This window comes from Pyrus communis, chromosome 15 (assembly GCF_041283825.1).
Source record: "Pyrus communis isolate YQ-2024b chromosome 15, ASM4128382v1, whole genome shotgun sequence".
Classification (NCBI taxonomy): domain Eukaryota; kingdom Viridiplantae; phylum Streptophyta; class Magnoliopsida; order Rosales; family Rosaceae; genus Pyrus; species Pyrus communis.
Window position 1 is genome coordinate 37,540,230 of NC_142579.1, and position 19,475 is coordinate 37,559,704.

Sequence of the window (19,475 nt, forward strand, 5' to 3'; positions counted from 1 at the left end):
GTTCGATGCTCATATTTTAGTAGAAACATAAATTTCATACAAAAATTTACTCCGAGTTGTTTGTAACTATACAATTATGTCTTTTAATTCTTCCTTCCGAATTGTTTATAACTATACAATTATGTCTTTTAGTTCTTCCTTTCTAATTTTGTGTGGATTATATTCTATGTCGTTTGTGGTTAATTAACAAGTGGTCACATATGGGACAAATGGTCCAACATGCAGACGGACGTGTTCCTTTCACTATTCACCAACGTCAAGAGAAATGACGCCAAAAGAAGCCATTTCATCCATGCCACAACATTCCAATGCACGCAACAACACTCGCACCTCATCCGCTATTGCCTATACCTTACCTTACCTTACCTACAACTCTATCTCTAAACCCCAAGCCCTTCCTACATGTAACAGCGCTAGGCAGCTAGCTAACACTTCGATTAATACTTATGCGTTTAAAAATTAAGAAATGAAACTTAGACTTGCTTAAGTGTCCGCCTAAACCCACCTAGCAACCCCCTAGGCATCCACTTGGGTCGCCATTCTCACTTAGACAGAAAATAGATAACTTTTATTTTGCATTTTTTTAATTACTTGTTAAATTGTAAGAAACTTGTTAAATATTTCGATGAACACTCATTATATTCTGATTCCCTATATTTTCAATATGTTCTAATACTTTCTAATCTATATGTCATTCTATTTTTCAATTTATGTATCCCAATATAATTATTCATCCGACATATAATAAGTTTATTTAAATCCGTTTAGGCCATCTAACCACCTAGACGCTAGACTTCAATTCGCTGCCCAACTTGCGCCTAACGGTTTTTACAACTCAAGTGGCGAGATGGTTTTTCGTGAACAACTCAAGTGGTGAGTTGGAGATGGCACAACCATCCAAAAAGTCATTCAAAGCTGGAGAATTTTAGAAGGCATAAAAGGAGCACCAAGAAATAAGAGAAAACATTGCAAAGATCCTTTTTCTGCGCACCCTGTAAAATAATGTCCATCTTTCTCAAACCCCTCCCTCTTCTCTCCCTCTTCTTCTTCGCCTACTATCTCACAAACCCTAATGTGTTTGGAAACTCTAGGGTTCTTGAAACCCCACTCATAGTTATATACAATGGAGGTGGTGAAGAAAATGGAGCCAACAAGTATGATGAGGGAGAGTATAGCGGGGGGTGGGAATTGGTTTCTGAGAATTCAGGTGTATCGGCCATGCACATGACCATCATGCCTAATAGTAACAAGGCCATTATGTTTGACGCTGCCGGTTTCGGTCCATCGGAGATCTCATTGCCTCCTGGAGACTGTCGTCGGGTTTTCGATGAGAGGGATGAAACTGGAGAATACTATGAATTGGATTGCTGGGCTCATGCTGTGGAATTTGACACTGAGACTGCAGCTACTAGGCCGCTTAAGGTATGTATAAACTAGTTTAAGGGTTTCATAACTACATAATATGTTGAGAATTGGTTACGAACTTTAAATCGAAAAAAAAAAGAACGAAGAACACTAAACAAAATGTATAAAGGCACTAAATTAACTGTTGTTTGTATTAGCGTCTCGATTCAATTTTTGGTTAAAAAAATTTAACCAGTTCAAATATTTGTGCATATTTCGATTTGTTTTGCTGTAACTTACTTTGTCTTTGTTAGTTTAAATCAGATCTTGACAGACACATGGTGCTCATCTGGTGGATTATCAGCTAATGGCACCCTTGTGCAAACTGGTGGATGGGCTGATGGAGGGAGGTCCGTGAGATACCTCTCTGGATGCAATACCTGTGACTGGGAGGAGCACCCCATGTCACTTTCTACCTCAAGATGGTATGTTATATTAATTTGTTAGTTTTTTGTTAATTATATCTGATGTGCTTATAAATAACTGTAAATTATTGATTGTAGAGTTAAAACGAATATTGATGATACTAATCTTAAGTATTTTACATTTTAAACAGGTTCTCTACCCAACATATATTGCCAAATGGCAATTTCATATTGGTCGGAGGCCGGCGCATGTTCAATTACGAGTATATCCCTAAGGGGGGAGGTTCTAATGATGTTTACTTTCCATTACCATTTCTCCAAGAGACCACTGACCCGTTTGAGAATAATCTCTACCCGTTTGTTTTCCTTTCCACGGATGGCAACATTCTAATCTTCGCGAATAAGCGTTCAATTCTACTCAATCTGACCACCAACAAGATTGTCCGGGAGCTTCCTGTCCTTGACGGTGGGTCTCGAAACTACCCTGCATCCGGCACGGCTGCATTGCTACCCATAAATCTCAGTGATCCGAACCCGAAAGCAATCCGGGCCGAAATCATAATATGTGGTGGAGCGGATCCTAGAGCTGGAAAGTTAGTTGAGAAGGGTATTTTCGTAACTGCATTGCAAGATTGTGGAAGGATTGACATAACGGACCCAAAATCCACATGGCAGAAAGAGATGATGCCAACACCAAGGACTATGGGAGATCTGCTGATCCTTCCCACAGGTGATATCCTTATAGTCAATGGGGCCAAAAAGGGAATAGCAGGGTGGAACTTCGCACAGGATCCGAACCCGACCCCATTACTTTATAGACCCGACAACCCAACAACCCAACGGTTCACAGAGCTAAAGGCGACAACCATACCGCGAATGTATGGTTCAACCTCTATGCTATTGCCAGATGGCAAAATATTAGTGGCTGGGAGCAACACAAATTATTACTACAATTTCACAGGCGTAAAGTATCCGACAGAACTTCGGGTCGAGAAATTTTACCCACCATACTTCGACCCTTTACTCATCTCGGACCGACCCGCGATAACATCCGATTACAAGGGCAAAATGGTAAAATACAGAGGATATATTGTGGTGGAGTTCAAGTTGAAGAAAGCTGAGGTGGACCAATCAGATTTGAAGGTGACCATGTACTCGCCACCTTTCACAACCCATGGTTTTTCCATGGGCCAAAGGCTTTTGGTATTGGCCATAAAGAAGTTGGAAAATGTGGAATCGGAATTTTTTCGGGTGGAGGTTGCCGCGCCGCCATCGGCGGAGATTGCTCCACCGGGTTTTTATTTGATCTTTGTTGTGCACAATGGAGTTCCGAGTTCTGGGATATGGGTGCAAATTGCATAGAGGATTTCGTGCATCTTTTTGGGTTGTTGTACATACATTGATACATATTTTCATTGATTGTATCATAAACTTGAATATACTTCTCACTAGGGGTGGGTTCAAAAAACTGAAAATCAAATCGAACTGAAGTAAAAAAAAAAAAAAAAAAACCGAACCGAAATTGTTAAACCCAACCGAACTGAACCGAACCGAATTTGATTTGGTTCAATTTGGTTTTTGGGGTTCGAAAACCGAACCAAACCGAAGGCAAATTTAATGCGAATGTACATCTCCACTGCCTGAAGGCAAATTTGAAACCCAATTGCTATGCCATGGTTGGCGTACTTTTTGCTTGTGCAAGATTAGGATCGTTAGAATTAGAGGACTGGGCTAACAATTTGATGGATTAAATTTCAGAACCAAATCGAAAAAAAATAAAAAGATCGAACCGAATAAAAAAAAACCAAAGCCGAAAAAAAAATGGACAAAACCAAACAAACCGAAATTTTGGTTCGGTCCCGATTTGAACAAAAAATCGAACCGATTTGAATTGAACCCAGCCCTACTTCTTACAAAAAAAAAATCTTGAATATATTGGATCAAGCAATAAGGCCAGCAAAAGAAAATCCTACCAAAAGGGGTAGAAGAAAAAGAAAAAATACTTAACCTAACTGTTGTTACTATGAGAGTTGCTGTAATGGTTTATGCAATAAGATGCAACTAGATATATGTGTAGGCAACAACATCATAACAGCCAAATTACTCTACCAAACTCCAAAATATATACTTGTTTTTTTATTTTTAATAAACGATATTATCTACACTAAGAGAGAGAAAATGTGCTTAACCTTATAATGGGCTAACAATAATGTGGTTTATATTCGCCTTTGGCGAGAATCGAACTTAAAACTTCTCACCTACAAGTGAAGAGGAATACTACTAGATCGTAGTACTAAGTGACAAAAAATATACTTGTTAAACAATGTATGATTAGGGAAAACAACATAATTATCATCCAAATTTCTCCCTTAAGCATTAAGCAAGTGTCAGTCCAAATTCAAACATTTTGGTCAGTCATCTATTCCAAAAACCAAATATTATACAATATTTCAAAGGCTTGAACTAATTTATTTGTCTTCTCTCTTAATTAATTACTATGGTAATTAGTTCCAACAAAAACAAAATTTGGTAAGTTAATTACTTTTCCTTTCTTTGTTAAAAAAAAAAAAAGAAACTTTTCGTTTCTTTGACCAACAGAAGAACCGACTTTTACTTTTTACCTTTTTTTTATTTGGGTAAAAAATTCTCCACAACCGACTTTTAATTTCCAACACTTTGAAAATAATTTTACCGCCACCGTAGCTGCGCTTCCCAATACTTTCAGGAATTCAATACCCACCCCCAAATTTCACAAATACCAAATTTTACCCCTCATGCCAAGATCCGTAATTACCATATTCGCCCAACTCTTTTTCACTTTCACTTTTTAGATCCCGTCTCTCTCATCTGTGGCCGCCATCCGAGTCCTGTTCGTTTATTTTTTTCAGCCTCTCTCCCTCCCTGAAAATCCCCAAATCGCATTCGACCGAATCGTCGTCTCTGCTATTCGATCTGAACCTCGCCCTAAAAACCCTATCTTTCTCTCTCCTCGTCGACGAATTCAATCAGTTCCAGAGAAATTAGGGCTTTTTATGGAGAGGATCATCGCAGAGAAGTACAAATTAGGTCGCAAAATTGGGAGCGGATCGTTCGGCGAATTGTATCTGGGTTTGTGAATCCTTCAATTAGCTATTTTTACCCCCTTTTGCTTTAAAATTTTGTTATTTTTGATCCTCCTGATTAATTTTTATAAATTTTGATTTTGATTTTGATTTTTGTTTTTCAGCAACGCATATAGAGACTGGCGAGAATTTGGCGGCGAAGATTGTAAGTTTCGATTCGATCCCATTCATTTTTCAAATGTGATCGGATAGTTTGAGTGTTTGTTTTCGAGGAAAATAATTTCCGGGAAAAAATTGAGTCCGCATTGTATGTAAATTAATAGCCTGCGTTTTGAGCTGATCAAATTATGGTTCTTGTGATTGTTAGTGGAATCTTGTGTCAGAATTAGGTAAGGTTCTACGTATTTTGGTTCGGGTGGGCGAGTGCATGTTAGGATAGTATTGTAGGTCTCGAAAATTTCAAGAATTTCATAACTTGGGTGCATTTTGGAGTCGGAAGTTCTATCTTGGGATTAGAATGGATTTGTGTTTTGATTGGGGAAGCATTGTTCTCATTTAACTGTTCTCGTTTCTGGCAGACGAATAGTATGATGTACGAGCGATTGGTTGTAATTTGTTTTATTTTTTATTTTGGCAGGAAAATAACAAGACAAAACATCCACAACTTTTGTACGAGGCAAAGCTTTATAAAATTCTACAGGGAGGAAGTAAGGATTCAATAGAAGTAGTGTTTTTTTGGAACTACATGCTCTCATAAGCTATCACCTTGGATCTTATTTTCACTATATATATACACACATATATATAATGACTTGAGTTTATGACCCTTCAGGTGGTATTGCAAGCATAAGATGGGCGGGATTTGATAGGGACGATAATGTCCTCGTCATCGACTTGCTGGGACCTAGTCTTGAAGACCTCTTTGTGTACTGTGGGAGGAGGTTTTCACTGAAGACAGTCTTAATGTTGGCTGATCAGATGGTAATCTTGAATATTATCTTTGATGGCTTGTAATTTGTTAAGCTTATAATTAGTTGTTGTTAGAAAGCGGTTTTGCTTCTGTCTTATGGATTGCTTACATAAATTCTTGCCATATTATTTCGTCAGTTGCAATTTAAAATGTCTCACTTTTTAAAACCCGCACCTGATTACTGAATGCTAAATGTTTGCAGATCGGTAAATATGATTCCTTTGTTCATTCAATTGCAGATTACAAGAATAGAATATGTACATTCTAAAGGGTTTTTGCATAGAGACATCAAACCAGACAACTTCCTCATGGGTCTTGGCAGGAAAGCAAATCAGGTAATGTTAATGCATTCCTCTTCAACATCTAACTTGCACGAACAATAAAGCTTATAGGATTTCTCAGTTATTAACCATTGTTAAATACACATTTATCAGGTTTATGTTATTGATTTTGGACTTGCAAAAAGATTTCGGGACCAAAATACACACCGGCATATTCCGTACAGGTAAAATTCCATAATTTGGTTCGTGCTTAAATCTAGTGGGAATTTTGTGTCTTGAATGAGCTTTTCCTACTCTCAACAGTATTTCTCTTTTCAGTATGTGTTGTTTATCTTTTCTTTTTCAAACTCATTCAGAGAAAACAAAAGCTTAACAGGAACTGCACGCTATGCTAGTTGCAATACCCATTTGGGAATAGGTAAGTAGAGATGTACTGTTTATTTAATTTTGTTCGAAATGTTTTGCCTATCTTTTTTTCTCATTTTTTTGGTTCATTGTTCTAGATCAGAGTCGTCGGGATGATTTGGAGTCACTTGGATATGTTCTTCTGTACTTCTTAAGAGGAAGGTATGCCATAAAGTCGAACCTCTTTTCTGAATGAGAATTTTATATTTTGAATTATTTTCCACTCCAGTTAGGATTCTTGCTGATTTACTTTTATTGGTGAAACCGATGTGTTGGCTATTGCAATTTCATTTTGATGACAAGCACTCTTCGCACAATGTTTTGACCAGATATCTGGGTACTCCTCTATACTATTTTTTGGCCTGGCTGACTAATTGGTTTCTGCATTTAGCCTTCCTTGGCAGGGTCTAAAAGCTGCAACAAAGAAGCAAAAATATGATAAGATTTGTGAGAAGAAGCTATCAACTCCCATTGAGGTATGTGCATCTTGTGAATAGGAGGATCATGTTTAGAACTCGATCCAACATGGCTGACTTGTTGAATGCTGTTTCTGTTACACCTCGTCTCCTAAATTTTTGTATTAGGCATTTGTATTAGTTCTTTCCCATTTTATGTTACATATAGAGTTTACCGGGAATTGTCCCATATAATCTAAATGAGTTCAAGTTTTAAGAATTCTTATCAAGAAGTATGCAATTATAAAACAGCTTCCAAATTTTTTTTTTTGATTGTTTTGTTTGTTTGCCCTTTTTTTTTTTTTTTTTTTTTTTTCAGGAGTGGGGTTTACTAATTTCTTTGGAAGCTTTCCAGAGATCCATTACAATTGAGCAAGAATTTATGATGCATCCTTTTTGTGTCTTTAAATTTGTATTCTCTATGTACTGATGTCACATTTGTTTTCCAGGTCTTATGTAAGTCGCATCCTGTGGAGTTTGCATCCTATTTCCATTATTGCCACTCTTTAACATTTGATCAACGCCCTGATTATGCATTCTTGAAGCGCCTAGTTCGTGACTTATTTAGTCGCGAAGGTATGATATTTATTTCACCATTTCTATATTCCTGCAACCTATAAATAGTTGTAAAAAATGCCAGTGCTTTGTACAAATGAGCTTCTGCTTCATGGAAAAGTGTATAGAATTATTAAATGTGCTGATCTAGGTGTATTTTGAACTGGCAGTCTTTGTCTATTGATGTTTAAAACTGCTTTCCATATTTCACAGGATACGAGTTTGACTATATATTTGACTGGACAATTCTAAAATACCAGCAGGCACAGCAGACAAGGACTCAGGGTCAATCATCTGTTAGTACTTCATTACACTTTCTTTTATTACTTTCTCCCATTAACCGCTGCTAAAATTGTATGCACAGGTCCAAGTTCTGTTCATTGTATGTATCTAATTTTCCATCCAAGTACCGATGTTATCATTCTTACTTGTTTGATTTTGTTTCTTCTAAATTCATCTCAGAAACCGCAGCCGCCTGTAGTTGTCTCTGGTCGAGAAATTCCTAGCGGTCAATCAGTGCCTACGGATGCGATGAGGCTTAAAGGTAAAGGTCCTGTACTCCGGTTTTCACTTGAGGGAAAGCTTTTGGTATACTAGAGCCTTGTTGCTTACATTCTTGAGGAGTCTGTTTACCCAGAAAATGTTGGTTTATCAAATATTTTTCATGTCTAAGGTTTTATTTATGGATTTCAGGCATTCATGATGTTCCTAGACCAGCTGAGGTCACAGCAAATAAGCGGCCAAGCAATCATGCGCATCCAGATGTTCATATGCAATATAGATCATCAACAGCCCAGAATTCGGGTGCTAATAATCCTGTTGAGAAACACGTAAGTAACTTGTAATGTAAACCATTAATGTTTGCTTTTGCATGTATCTCTCTCGAGTCACCTCCAATATCTATTCCTGTTTGCACGGAAGATGTACTCATGTATTTCATGTTATGCTGTACTGGGTAATTGTTTCAGAATGCGAGTAATGCACCTATGCCACCTACTGCATTTTCTCTCAGAAGACATTTTCAAAAACCAGAGGGGCCGGTTGAAAATGCAAACTTAGGCCGTAGAGTTGGGAATCAAAATGGTGCTTCAAGCAGTTGGATGCCACCAGTAAACCAAATTTCTTCAGCAAAGTAATAGGTATGGATTTTTATCGTGCGAAATTATCTTTTGTATGCTTTACATTTGTTTTGTGTATCAATTGAAAGATAATCGCTCCAAACTGCATAAATAGTTTTCAAGCCATTCAGCCTTGGTTTTTATTTTTTATTCAGCTATAGATCTGAAGGAGATTGCTCAGAGCATGTGTCTTTCGGTAGCAAATGCCATGAAGTTTGGGTTGCTTGTTTTCTCCCATGTCAGATTGCATAACACATGTGAAAACTTCAACTGGCAAAACTTGAACGCACAGGATGTGCTTGGACCTCACACCACAGAATGGAGTTTGCGGGTGCATCGGTGGCAAAAATGACAGCCCATTTTTGCGGCGTTATAAGGTTGTTTTGACCATGTATTTCATTCAATTCAGGATTGAGTTGCTTTCTGTTCTAAATCTTTTTCGGATCAAAGCCCTGGATATGTTCACCAGGCCCTTCAGAACCTGGAAAAAAGAGTAAACTAGTATTTCAGGTATCGACTACATTGACCTTTTTCTCAAGGGAAATGTCCCTCTTGGAGTTGCTGTGTTTCATTTGTACATAAAATGCTCATTAATGTTATTTTTCTTTGCTTCAGATCTTGAATGGGAGAACTTCATTGGGCGTCTTGATCTCATTGAAGCTTTAAGCAGTCCATAATTTGAAGCAGTAACGAACCCTAAGTCCTCCGATGCCAATCGTAATCGTAGTTATGAACCGACGATGCATTTTCTTACGTCACATAAATACAAATGTCTGAAAGATGTTTTCTCCATCCATTCTAGAAGGCTAAATTTTGTCTCTCCTCTTTTGTTCATGGACTTCTTGTGGCGTTCTATAACCCTTTGTATTTGTTACTTGCCACTTTTGAATTTTATAGGTCGGAAATTGGTAGTGTATCAGCCTCGTGAGGCTGAGAGATTAGGGGGTATGATTATTTGGATTAAGATAATTAATCACGAATTTTAAATAAATTATTGCATGCAGGAGTGGGGGACCTCGGAATTGTTGGTCCTCACTCTCACAAGTCACAACTAAGACATGATTAGGCTCCAAGTAATGATGAAAGTTGGATCTTAAACTGATGCCAATTGCTCGTGCTGCGTGGGTCTTGAAACTATTAAGTTATGCCACCACTACTGTGATGGTGAAGTTCAAGCCTACGAGGGTTGTTGGAGTGGAAGTACAAAAATGAAACGCGGGTGTGATTGTGGCAGCATCTCGTTATTAGTTCATGTCTTATAATGTAGGTGAATGGTAGATTTGTATGCTCAAAGTATAAAATTAGTAAATCGGACACATATTATAATATAATTGCAGTATTATGCTTTGCGTGACAGTTCCACCGAACAATTTCTCGTAGAAAGAACCCTTTACGCTACTCGGACACAGTAAAAGTGTTTTGGTTTTCTTGTTTTGACTAGAAAAGTTATGTACATGAGAAAGTGAAGAAGCAGCTTTATACACAGACTTACTTTAAACCTTAATGTAGGGCACACATTCGTTAGATTTCATGCATAATATATTTTGGTCGAATATTCCCTAGATTTCATGATTATAGGCTTGGTGGACGTGGCGGCCATGGCCCATGGATCGCACAAATTCAGGAGAATGGACACATGTGTATCGCTCACGTCCTATATCAATAAAATAAAGGAAAATTAATAAAAATAATTTGAAAATTTTGAGTTTTAATAATAAAAATAAAATAAAGAGTAAAGTAAATAGTATTAGGATTGACTTTTTAATATAAAAATAATATTTTTCGTTAAAGTGAACAGTATCGGAATTTTTTCGTTAAAATTCCCATAAAATAAAGACATGTAAATTTTCTTATATATATTTTTGTTTTATTACATAGAACATTACGTGATAATATATTTATATCATATAAATTGTTCTTGAAATCCAGAGGGCACTGTATTGTCAAGGGCCCGTCAGCCCCGTATATAACTATAAGACGAAGATAATGGTGACAAAAGGAAACTCTGGTAATGATGAACAATGGCCGCTCTGAAAATGGATCTTTACCTATTTATGCATAATAAAGCACTGAATTGAGGAAAAGGAGAAGGAATAATGAAGTGGCGACAAAAGATGAATATTATTCAGCTTTATTTGTGTCCTTTTGAATTTGTAGGGAAATGATTTTTACACTTTATTTTATCTGTGTCGATTTTATTTTGAATCGTAGAAATATTTTTATAAAATGTTAAAATCACTAATAAATTAGTAACGTTTTTCACAACAAATAAGAACACTGTTTGGCTTCTTTTAGCTGAATAGTCATCAATCCGTAATTGCAAATCAAAATTGACATGTTTACTGAAGTCATATAGTAACACAAAAAGAAAAAAAGAAATGCACTTGTCAAATTACTATTTGTCTGCAAGGAAGAAATGTCCATTCCTAACGTGTAATGGAGTCATTCATTTGTTATTGCAAATGAGAATTGATATGTATATTGAAGGTCACTGGCAGACACAAACAACAACATGAACCAAGCCTTATCTCATTAGATTTTGTGCTTTATCTTCCGTTAGCTCAAATGCTATATATATATATATATTTTTTTTTTAAGTTCTTTCCGAGTTTTTTTAGATCTTCCTCTGTCATTTTTGTTCCGGACATCTGTCTCATAGTCGTATCTTCTAACTGGAGCATCTGTCGATCTTCGGTTCACGTGTCCAAACCACCATAACCAATTTTCTTTGATCTTATCTTCAATTGCGGCCACTCTTACTTTACCTCGAATATCTTCATTCTTAATTCTATCCGTCCTCATATGCTTGCACATCCAAAGAATCATTCTCATCTTCACTTTTTTGAACTCGTTATTTTTTACCACTCAACTTCTGTGCCATAAAATATTAGTAGCCTTATTGCCGTGAGAAGTCAAGTATTTTTCAATAAAAAAAGCATGCAACTTACTTTTGCAAAGCCATGTTAAATAGGTACTGCATAGTACACCCTCCTCTTCATCATCTCATTCATTCACTCTTGCTTTCATAGCTCAACTGAGATGCTCCCAATACCAGAGCTTTTCCGATGAGTCACCACTGAATGAAAATATTTATTTGGCTTCAAAAGTAAGAAAACAAAAACTTCATAATATTTATTTATTTAAATAATGACTGGTGTAATCTAACTCTGTGTGTTATGGTTATAGTGAGCTCCTGCGGTTTGAAATGCTCAACAAACGGACTACTGCATGGCGGGCTGGAGAACATAGACGAAAATGGCGGTATAGTGAGCGGAACAGCGGGGTCGTCTGCGCCGCCGCCAGAAACTCCAACGGAGTCGATGGAGTTTCTGGCCAGATCGTGGAGTCTCTCAGCCATGGAGATCTCCAAAGCTCTTTCACACACACGTGCGAACGTTGCTTCCAAGACCCTTGACAAGTTAGCGTTCAGTTCTGATGATGGTGTTGAATCACACGACAGAAGTTCCATGCGTTTAATGGAATGTGTAGGTTAATTAGTTTCTTAATTATACTTAGCAAATTATGCCATAATCTATATTTGTGTTAGATGTGATCTTATGAACATCTTGGCTGCTTCAGCAGTTACCCAGTGGAGTTAGCCCTCCAGTTTCGCCAAGAGACAGTGAAGAGATGAAGGTACTCTCACTCTCTCTCTTGAAAAATGATCGTCTGGTACCATAACACATGCACGTGATAGAACTATTAGTTAATATGATATGAGTAGACGACATAATTGTTTTATGCTTCTGACAACTAATAGTACTCGCATATAATAAAAATTAATATTCAAAATTTTTCCTTATAAAATGCGATTTTAAGTGTTTTTTGTAACTATGAATTTTGAGGGCTGACTTGTGAATAGTTTTTGAAATTTGGTGCTGCTAGACCAACTAACGCGTATAATTGATGAATGTCTGCTTGGAGGTTATATTATTTTTGAAATTTGATTTGGGAGTGCAGAATCATCATCATGTGTTTATGTGCACGAGTGCATGATTTTAAACCAAATCTATAATTTCGTACCTACTATTTTATCATATATACTAAATTACTAATACTGGATTACAAAAAGCTTCTTTTTTCGATTTAAATATTGTATAATGGGGCACAATCAGAGCCAGGAACTTTTACTGTTTTACGGCCGGTTAATATGTGCAGGAGTTACTTTTACTACACCAAGCACTCCACCCAGACTTCCTTTCCAGCCAGCAACAATTTCTCAATCATGGGGTAACTTCAGTTTTCACCACTCAACTTATCATGTACATGAAATTCCTGAAGCGTAATTGTGATTTCCGTGGGCCTCTTTATTTATGTCCCTTGATTCTCTTTTGATTAATTCAATCGAAATGCCAGAATGCAAATACGGGCAGAAGGAAAGAGGGTGTCCGAAAATCATTTGTCGTCGTATTTTTTCAATTCCTCATTGTTGTATCCCTGCAGCTATACAAGAGCATTTTGCGAGGGAAAACAATGGGCAGATGGTTAAAAGATCAGAAGGAGAGGAAGAAGCATGAAATCCGAACCCAAAATGCGCAGTTGCACGCTGCTGTTTCTGTGGCTGGGGTTGCTGCTGCTGTAGCATCAATTGCAGCTTCAACTGTATTTCCTGAAACATCAGCTGCCCACCAGAAAACTCCAGTATCCGAATTGAGGATGGAAACATCAGCTGCGCTAGCATCCGCAGCAGCTCTAGTCGCTTCGCGTTGCATTGAGATTGCGGAGGAAATGGGAGCCGAGCATGATCATATTGTATCAGTTGTCAGTTCTGCAGTTAATGCAAGGACTAATGGAGATATCATGACCTTAACTGCAGGAGCAGCTACAGGTACACTAAGACTCTACAAGATGTACTAAATTCCATCGTTTTACACGTATATTCAACCAAATTTTAAGCTAATCAAACGCACAACTCAATAAAGCTAAGCGCACACTAGTTTAAAACATATTAGCAACGGTTAAACTTGATTGAATTAGCTAAAGCAGTTTATGATCAATGCGCAGCTTTACGTGGAGCTGCCACACTTAAAGTGAGGCTGCAAAAGGAGTACGGTGGCACAACTGTTGCTCTGGCCGAGGAGAGATGTGAAGGCAACCAATCAAATGCAGCATTGAACTTTGTCTCAAATGGAGGGGAGCTCCTTAAACGTACGAGGAAAGGTAAACAAACGGCATTATTAAGATAGGCTAATGCAGCAATAATGAATTCAGCTAAATAACTTCATGGATAAGTTGAACACACCATCATGTAACTTATGAATGCAGGTGCTCTTCACTGGAAGAGGGTTTCTTTCAATACTAACTCAAATGGGCAGGTAAAATACCCGATACACGAAAATTTGGAAAAGAGTATCAACTTCTAAGTTGAAGATTTACTGATTAGTTATAGACCTACTATTTCTAAAACAGCATCACCAAATACTTATTCAGAAGTGGAATAATAACAGGTTGTAGCCAAAATGAAAAGCAAGCATATGGCGGGAACATTTACGAAAAAGAAGAAATGTAAGAAAATTCTCATACCTTGATCAAACATTTTACATCGACTTCTACCCTGTCAACCGTGATGCCACGCTGTGATGCATGCAGGTGTGGTCTCTGGAGTCTACTGTGACATCCCAGCTTGGCCCGGCAGGGAAAGAGAAGACGGCAGCAAACCAAGGGCATACTTTGGGATAAAAACAGCTGAAAGGACAATAGAATTTGAATGCAGAAGTCAAGGTGACAAACATATGTGGACTGAAGGGATCCGTCATATGTTGAATTTCATGCCAACATAACACAATTCCAAGAAAGGTTAAAATTTGGATTTATGTAAAATTGAACGTGTTAAGTTTTTCACAACAATCAATGTGCAGTTATCTCAGAATCCAATTCTATATCTACGTTTCAGTGGGAAAGAATGGAACTTATAACAACTGTTACAATCTTATACAAAGTAATGTATCTATAAGTTTGGTTTGGATACATTCTCTCATGGCTGCTTCAAGATAAGTAGCGTTAGGAGGTTAGGATAATTTACAGTCAAAATTGTTACAAATCTTCCACAGGCTCAATTTTTGAGTTGTTGGTGACGCTTTTCTTCACTCTAATTCCTTCAGAAAATCAGCATTATCAACAAAGACCTGCAAATTGGGGAGGGCAAAAAAATCGGATCGTCTGCTTTAAAATATGATAATGATTCATGATAAAAGTTACGAATATGACATAACACCAATGTGCTATTTCAATATTGAATTTTGCACTCTAATTGGTACCAGAACTACCGACTAAGAAAAAAATGCAACTAAATTGGACAGGACATACCGATTTCCAGCCATCAGGGTCGAGGCAAGCAGTTATCTTTGTGTTGATACCTGGCAAAGGCCCAGGATCAAGAATAATCTTCCCTCCACTTAGTTTGATTGCTTCTGCAGTCTTGTAAACATCTTCTGTGCCTATTGCAATCTGTTACAATTTGGGATTCAGATTTAGTATTCTTCGTATAATGACATGGAAATCGGTGAGCAGACTGGTATAGCTCATATCAGTGCTTTGAGAAACAAAATATCTTGTAAATACCTGCGCGTAACCATTTCCTTTGTCATAATCTGTGATCCCATAGTTGTACGTCAGTTCAAGCACTGCGTTCTTATCTTCAGGACCGTAGCCCAACACGGCAACAGCACACTGGTAAACAAGCAGAACCAGCTATTAGGTAGAGTAGCAAAATGTAAATACTGCTAAACAATTGTTTTCTATTTAATCAGATATGTTAGAAGGGTGAAATAGGGGAAGGGGACACGGCTAAACACCATGGCGAGTTCATAAAATGTATTTTTTGCGGGCAGACATTAGAGCAAAGTTGTTAGAACAGCGGCTAAATTTATATAAAGCGACACTTAGTTCTAGGATTCTAATTGGTGGGAATACATTTCACGAGTCGCCCCTGTAGCAGTCAGGCTCAAAATCATAATCCAGCATGAAGGTATGTTATGGGATGCCTTCAGTACACAACTACTGCCATGTACCCAGAATCCAGGAAGCAAGAAGCATTGTGAAAATAATGAAGAGACAGCTCACAAAAGATGGCCTCTAAATACAAAGTGGTATCCCTATGTATGGGCACTACATCAATTCATAAGGGTCTTCATGCCCATATCACTCCTACACAAACAGCCACATAAATGGCAAATTTGCGATGGCATGTTTCCGTCACAATTTCTATTATTCCAAGGGTATCATGCGTATCAGCCTATAAGGGAATTTGTCAGTGGGCCGCAAGTGTGAAGTTACCTTGTATTCAGGTTGATCTCTCTTGTGGAGAAGTTCCATCCCATAAGCCTTCTTGTTAAAAAAAACACAATGGTCAAAGCTTCAGGAAAGCTTACCTATAAAAAGCCGAACCAGGAACAAATATTTAAAAAATAAAAGAAATTCGTTTAAGACATCTCACCTTCTTATAAAAGTTAACAGCACGGTCAAGATCACCTACACGAAGCATCACTTGACGGAAGGGCTCAGGTGAAAGCCCTCTCTCCAAAAGCTCAAACGTGTAGCCATCGGGATCCTCAACAGAGGCAACTATTGTACTGCCACCTTTAGCAGGACCAGGTTCCTTGGTAACTTTCCCTCCCTTTGCCTTTATAAGTTCCACGGTTTTGGTTACCTACAGAAAATTTGCATAACTTGAAGAAAAAAAAAATTTTGGCATATAAAACATTATGGATAAGAAATGAAAATTGTAAGAGATAATGCTCCAAAGCTTCTGAAGAGTACGGATGTTGAACGGACAAAAGAGAAAGACAGAAGGTAAAAAGATAGACAATGAATTCATTCAGCTTAAAAGTTAAAGCTGAGAAGAGTATTGATTGTAATTGTAAGTAAAATTCATTGGTTTTATAGTTCAGTAGATGGACAATGAATTAAAAATCCAAACCAAGAAAACGCACAAATAAGAGTAGTTTGTCATGAGAGAAAAACCACAGCGATATTAAGAAAAAAAGAACTTACATCTTCAACTGCAATGCCAAAATGGCCAAAACCAGTCCCAATGTTGTACCTGTCCACTCCGTAATCTACGAGTATAACATAATGCAATTTCACATTCATATGAAAGCATACAATATAAAAAGTCTTTCTATTAAACTACAAAATAATCTTGAACTACACAGAATTACTTATAAAATACTTACTGTATGTAAGTTCAACCACAAAATTGGATTCTTCTGGTCCATATCCAAGAAAAGCATTCGAATATCGATCCTCAGGTATGTCACGTTTTCTTAACAGCTTCATCCCCAAGCATTCAGTATAGAATCTGCATCACAAAAGATTATAGTCTTGTCCAAAGAACTACGCGATACGGAAGCAATATTTCTTCTACTAAATAGACGCATACTTTATAGTCTTGTCCAAGTCCCCAACACGATAGACAACATGAAGCATTCTTCTTTTGTCATTTTTTACCCACTCCAGTGCATTTTCCTTGGCAATAGCGGTGCCTGCCTGTGCCAAATTCGCAACTGGGGCAGCCTCTAAAGGGTTTCCCTCTCCTCTTAGCAACTCTGATGCTTTTGCACCTAATAGTTGTGATTGAGGCAGAGCTGGAAAACCACCCCAAATCATAAGCGCAAGGCATATTATAACCAACTGATATATTTTGTTAATCAAAATGTAAATTTAATTAAACCGAGTGCCCCAAAATCTTTGTTAAAATTCTTAACTTGATTAAAAGTAGACAAATTAATTTATGCTGAATCATGTAAAGGTCACAGCTTTTATTTATTTTTATATTGGAATTAATTTAAAGGTTTTCTTTTTGATATAGGAACTTATGCAAAGGCAATGTATCTTCAGAATTATAACAGTTAAACTAAAGCTTTCGTATAATTTGAATTTTCTTAATCTTCACGAAAACCGCATTACGAAATTTGATATAACTACATTGATTTTGCCCAAGAAGAAAAAAATGAAGCAAAAAATTTCCACTCTGTTATATCATACATTATTCAACCCAGAACTCAGCATAACACATATACATTGCACATTTGAGTTAAATTCTATTGCTACAGTATAAAATTATAAAACCAAAACAACCCACAATTAATCAATAATTTCACAAACACAAAATGTAATGGAAAAACAAACATGGGTTTTTGATACTTTGGAGGAAGTAATTACCAGAGCCGAGCTGAAAGAGAGCGAGTCTCCGGGAAGTAGAATAAGAAGAGGCAGAGTTTCGCACACCAAAAAACCTCACGGACGGTGGCGATGGAGCCAGAGAGGGTCTTAAGAGATTCAGAGTAGCCGATAAAGATGACATTTTTTGGTTCCCTTTCTTCTGCACCACAGTCTCGCTCACTCTGAGGAGTTATCTGCATGCTGGAGAGATTGTAATTGGGCCTTGCATGTGCTAATGATGGACCCATTTGTTTTTTTCATGACGTGGATTTTGGTCCAACTTCTAATAGAAATATTTTCATTTCAAGTTTCAATGTGAGGTTTATAGCTCGTGTTTTTAAACGATTGAAATTATTTTTAGATAAAATATTTTTGGAACTAAACTTTAATAAAAATGCAAGTTAATTTTGGAAAATTACTTTAAGTGCTTCCAGCAAGAAGCACATAATTGGTGCTTTTAGCATGAAGCACTTCAAGTGCTTTTGAAACCCAAAAACATTTTATTTAAAAAGTGCTTTCAGTCATTTAAAAGCACTTGCCAAATGAGTCCTTAATATTCTAGTAGATAGAGTGATGGGTTCTTAATCGGTTTAAAACTTCTTTTAAGTTATTGTAGTAGTTTTGGTCCTCCCTTAATAATAATGAATTAGCTAATAATAATTAAAAGAGATTATATTCACACATCCCAAATTACTTATCTCACACCTTTTAAATTTTTTTAATATTTTCTATACACCACTAACACTTGATAAAAAAATATTAAAAAAATTAAAAGAGTGAGATAAGTAATACGGAATGTGTGAATACAATCTCCCTAACTAAAATTCGTTCGTTTTGGTGTAGTGCTAAAACTACATGGCTACTTAAGAGATGTTCATCAGGATGGCTCGGTTGTTGTGAGGGAAATCAAGCGATTCTGGCAACTTGGGGTTGGCTGGCTGATTTACATGGGGTTACGGCGGCGGGTACCGTCGGCCTCCTTCAGCTGGGATTTTTGCTTTTTTTTTTTTTTTTGTGTGTGTCTGTTTTCTGCATGAGGGTTGTGTATGGGTCAGGGTTATGTTAGCATTCGGCTTGGGTCTTTGGAGGTGGCCCTTGTGTATATCCCTTTGGTTTAATGAACCTTTATTTACCAAAAAAAAAAAAAAAACAACTATTTATAGCTGATCATCCCACGATTGCAAATACATCATATAAAAGTTGGCATCGATGATACTTGTTCATGGATACGCCACTGCGAATATTAATTCCCCAGAAAAATGGATGAAACGATGGGGATCCACTCAGCTCTCACGCCCCAAAAATAAATATTCAGTGATTGCACCATTTTTCAATGTAAATTATAATCCTAAAGTGTGAGCAGAAAACAAAATTTCTTCTGCATATTTAATAGTTCATTTTCTTGCAAATTATCCATATAGTTTGGCCACAGCTGCACAGACAGCAATGTTATTATAGTATATAGTTTTGAACTTTTGGTCGATAAACCTTTTACACAATTATGCGAATAACTGAATAAGCCTAAGTTTCCACTGATAACTAACATATATATACATATACATATACATACAGTGGTGCTCTCCTAAGGTCCTGATTTTGAGGACCATTGAGGTCCTCTTTCATCTGAGTCATTAAATTGATCTAAGGGTAAATTAACCAATAAGCTTAAATTATCTTTGTTATATCATAACAATATAT

The 19,475-nt window shown here is 37.0% G+C and overlaps 4 protein-coding genes across 11 annotated transcripts; 3 read left to right on the plus strand and 1 right to left on the minus strand.

The window, feature by feature from the left end:
* Positions 1-895: 895 nt before the first annotated feature.
* On the plus strand, positions 896-3,443 carry LOC137729096 (aldehyde oxidase GLOX1). 2 transcript variants are annotated; one of them, XM_088685580.1, is made up of 3 exons: positions 896-1,422; positions 1,659-1,829; positions 1,961-3,443. In XM_088685580.1, exons 1-3 carry the CDS (start codon positions 1,328-1,330, stop codon positions 3,129-3,131), a joined length of 1,437 nt encoding a protein of 478 aa, XP_088541706.1. In that variant the 5' UTR covers positions 896-1,327; the 3' UTR covers positions 3,132-3,443. The 2 variants fall into 2 exon arrangements, with proteins under 2 accessions (XP_088541706.1, XP_068324063.2); XM_068467962.2 differs by having other exon boundaries at positions 901-1,422; positions 1,669-1,829.
* Positions 3,444-4,459: 1,016 nt separating this feature from the next.
* On the plus strand, positions 4,460-9,435 carry LOC137730545 (casein kinase 1-like protein 3). 4 transcript variants are annotated; one of them, XR_015956099.1, is made up of 16 exons: positions 4,460-4,877; positions 4,996-5,036; positions 5,469-5,538; positions 5,664-5,812; positions 6,041-6,136; positions 6,236-6,306; positions 6,439-6,500; positions 6,586-6,649; positions 6,879-6,963; positions 7,392-7,518; positions 7,711-7,793; positions 7,960-8,041; positions 8,191-8,327; positions 8,466-8,636; positions 8,771-9,125; positions 9,231-9,435. XR_015956099.1 is itself a non-coding variant. In XM_088684891.1 (15 exons), the coding sequence occupies exons 1-14, from the start codon at positions 4,802-4,804 to the stop codon at positions 8,631-8,633; spliced, it is 1,311 nt and encodes a 436-aa protein (XP_088541017.1). In that variant the 5' UTR covers positions 4,592-4,801; the 3' UTR covers positions 8,634-8,636; positions 8,771-9,229. The 4 variants fall into 4 exon arrangements, 2 of the variants coding, with proteins under 2 accessions (XP_088541017.1, XP_088541016.1); XR_015956098.1 differs by having other exon boundaries at positions 4,625-4,877; positions 7,960-8,047; XM_088684891.1 differs by lacking the exon at positions 9,231-9,435 and having other exon boundaries at positions 4,592-4,877; positions 8,771-9,229.
* Positions 9,436-11,496: 2,061 nt separating this feature from the next.
* Positions 11,497-14,582, plus strand: LOC137728906 (phosphoinositide binding protein). 3 transcript variants are annotated; one of them, XM_088684892.1, is made up of 9 exons: positions 11,497-11,721; positions 11,802-12,100; positions 12,195-12,251; positions 12,774-12,845; positions 13,059-13,443; positions 13,620-13,775; positions 13,881-13,930; positions 14,063-14,120; positions 14,205-14,582. In XM_088684892.1, coding segments are annotated over exons 1-9 (1,269 nt in total). In that variant the 5' UTR covers positions 11,497-11,720; the 3' UTR covers positions 14,396-14,582. The 3 variants fall into 3 exon arrangements, with proteins under 3 accessions (XP_088541018.1, XP_088541019.1, XP_068323843.2); XM_088684893.1 differs by having other exon boundaries at positions 12,198-12,251; XM_068467742.2 differs by lacking the exon at positions 11,497-11,721 and having other exon boundaries at positions 11,792-12,100.
* On the minus strand, positions 13,865-17,960 carry LOC137747410 (putative lactoylglutathione lyase, chloroplastic). Of its 2 annotated transcripts, XR_015956100.1 has the most exons (10): positions 17,778-17,960; positions 16,996-17,200; positions 16,790-16,914; positions 16,608-16,672; positions 16,051-16,263; positions 15,891-15,938; positions 15,177-15,284; positions 14,922-15,062; positions 14,584-14,740; positions 13,865-14,300 (listed from the first exon to the last, which is right to left on the minus strand). XR_015956100.1 is itself a non-coding variant. In XM_068487518.2 (9 exons), the coding sequence occupies exons 1-9, from the start codon at positions 17,917-17,919 to the stop codon at positions 14,699-14,701; spliced, it is 1,089 nt and encodes a 362-aa protein (XP_068343619.2). In that variant the 5' UTR covers positions 17,920-17,960; the 3' UTR covers positions 14,401-14,698. The 2 variants fall into 2 exon arrangements, 1 of the variants encoding a protein (XP_068343619.2); XM_068487518.2 differs by lacking the exon at positions 13,865-14,300 and having other exon boundaries at positions 14,401-14,740.
* Positions 17,961-19,475: the final 1,515 nt, after the last annotated feature.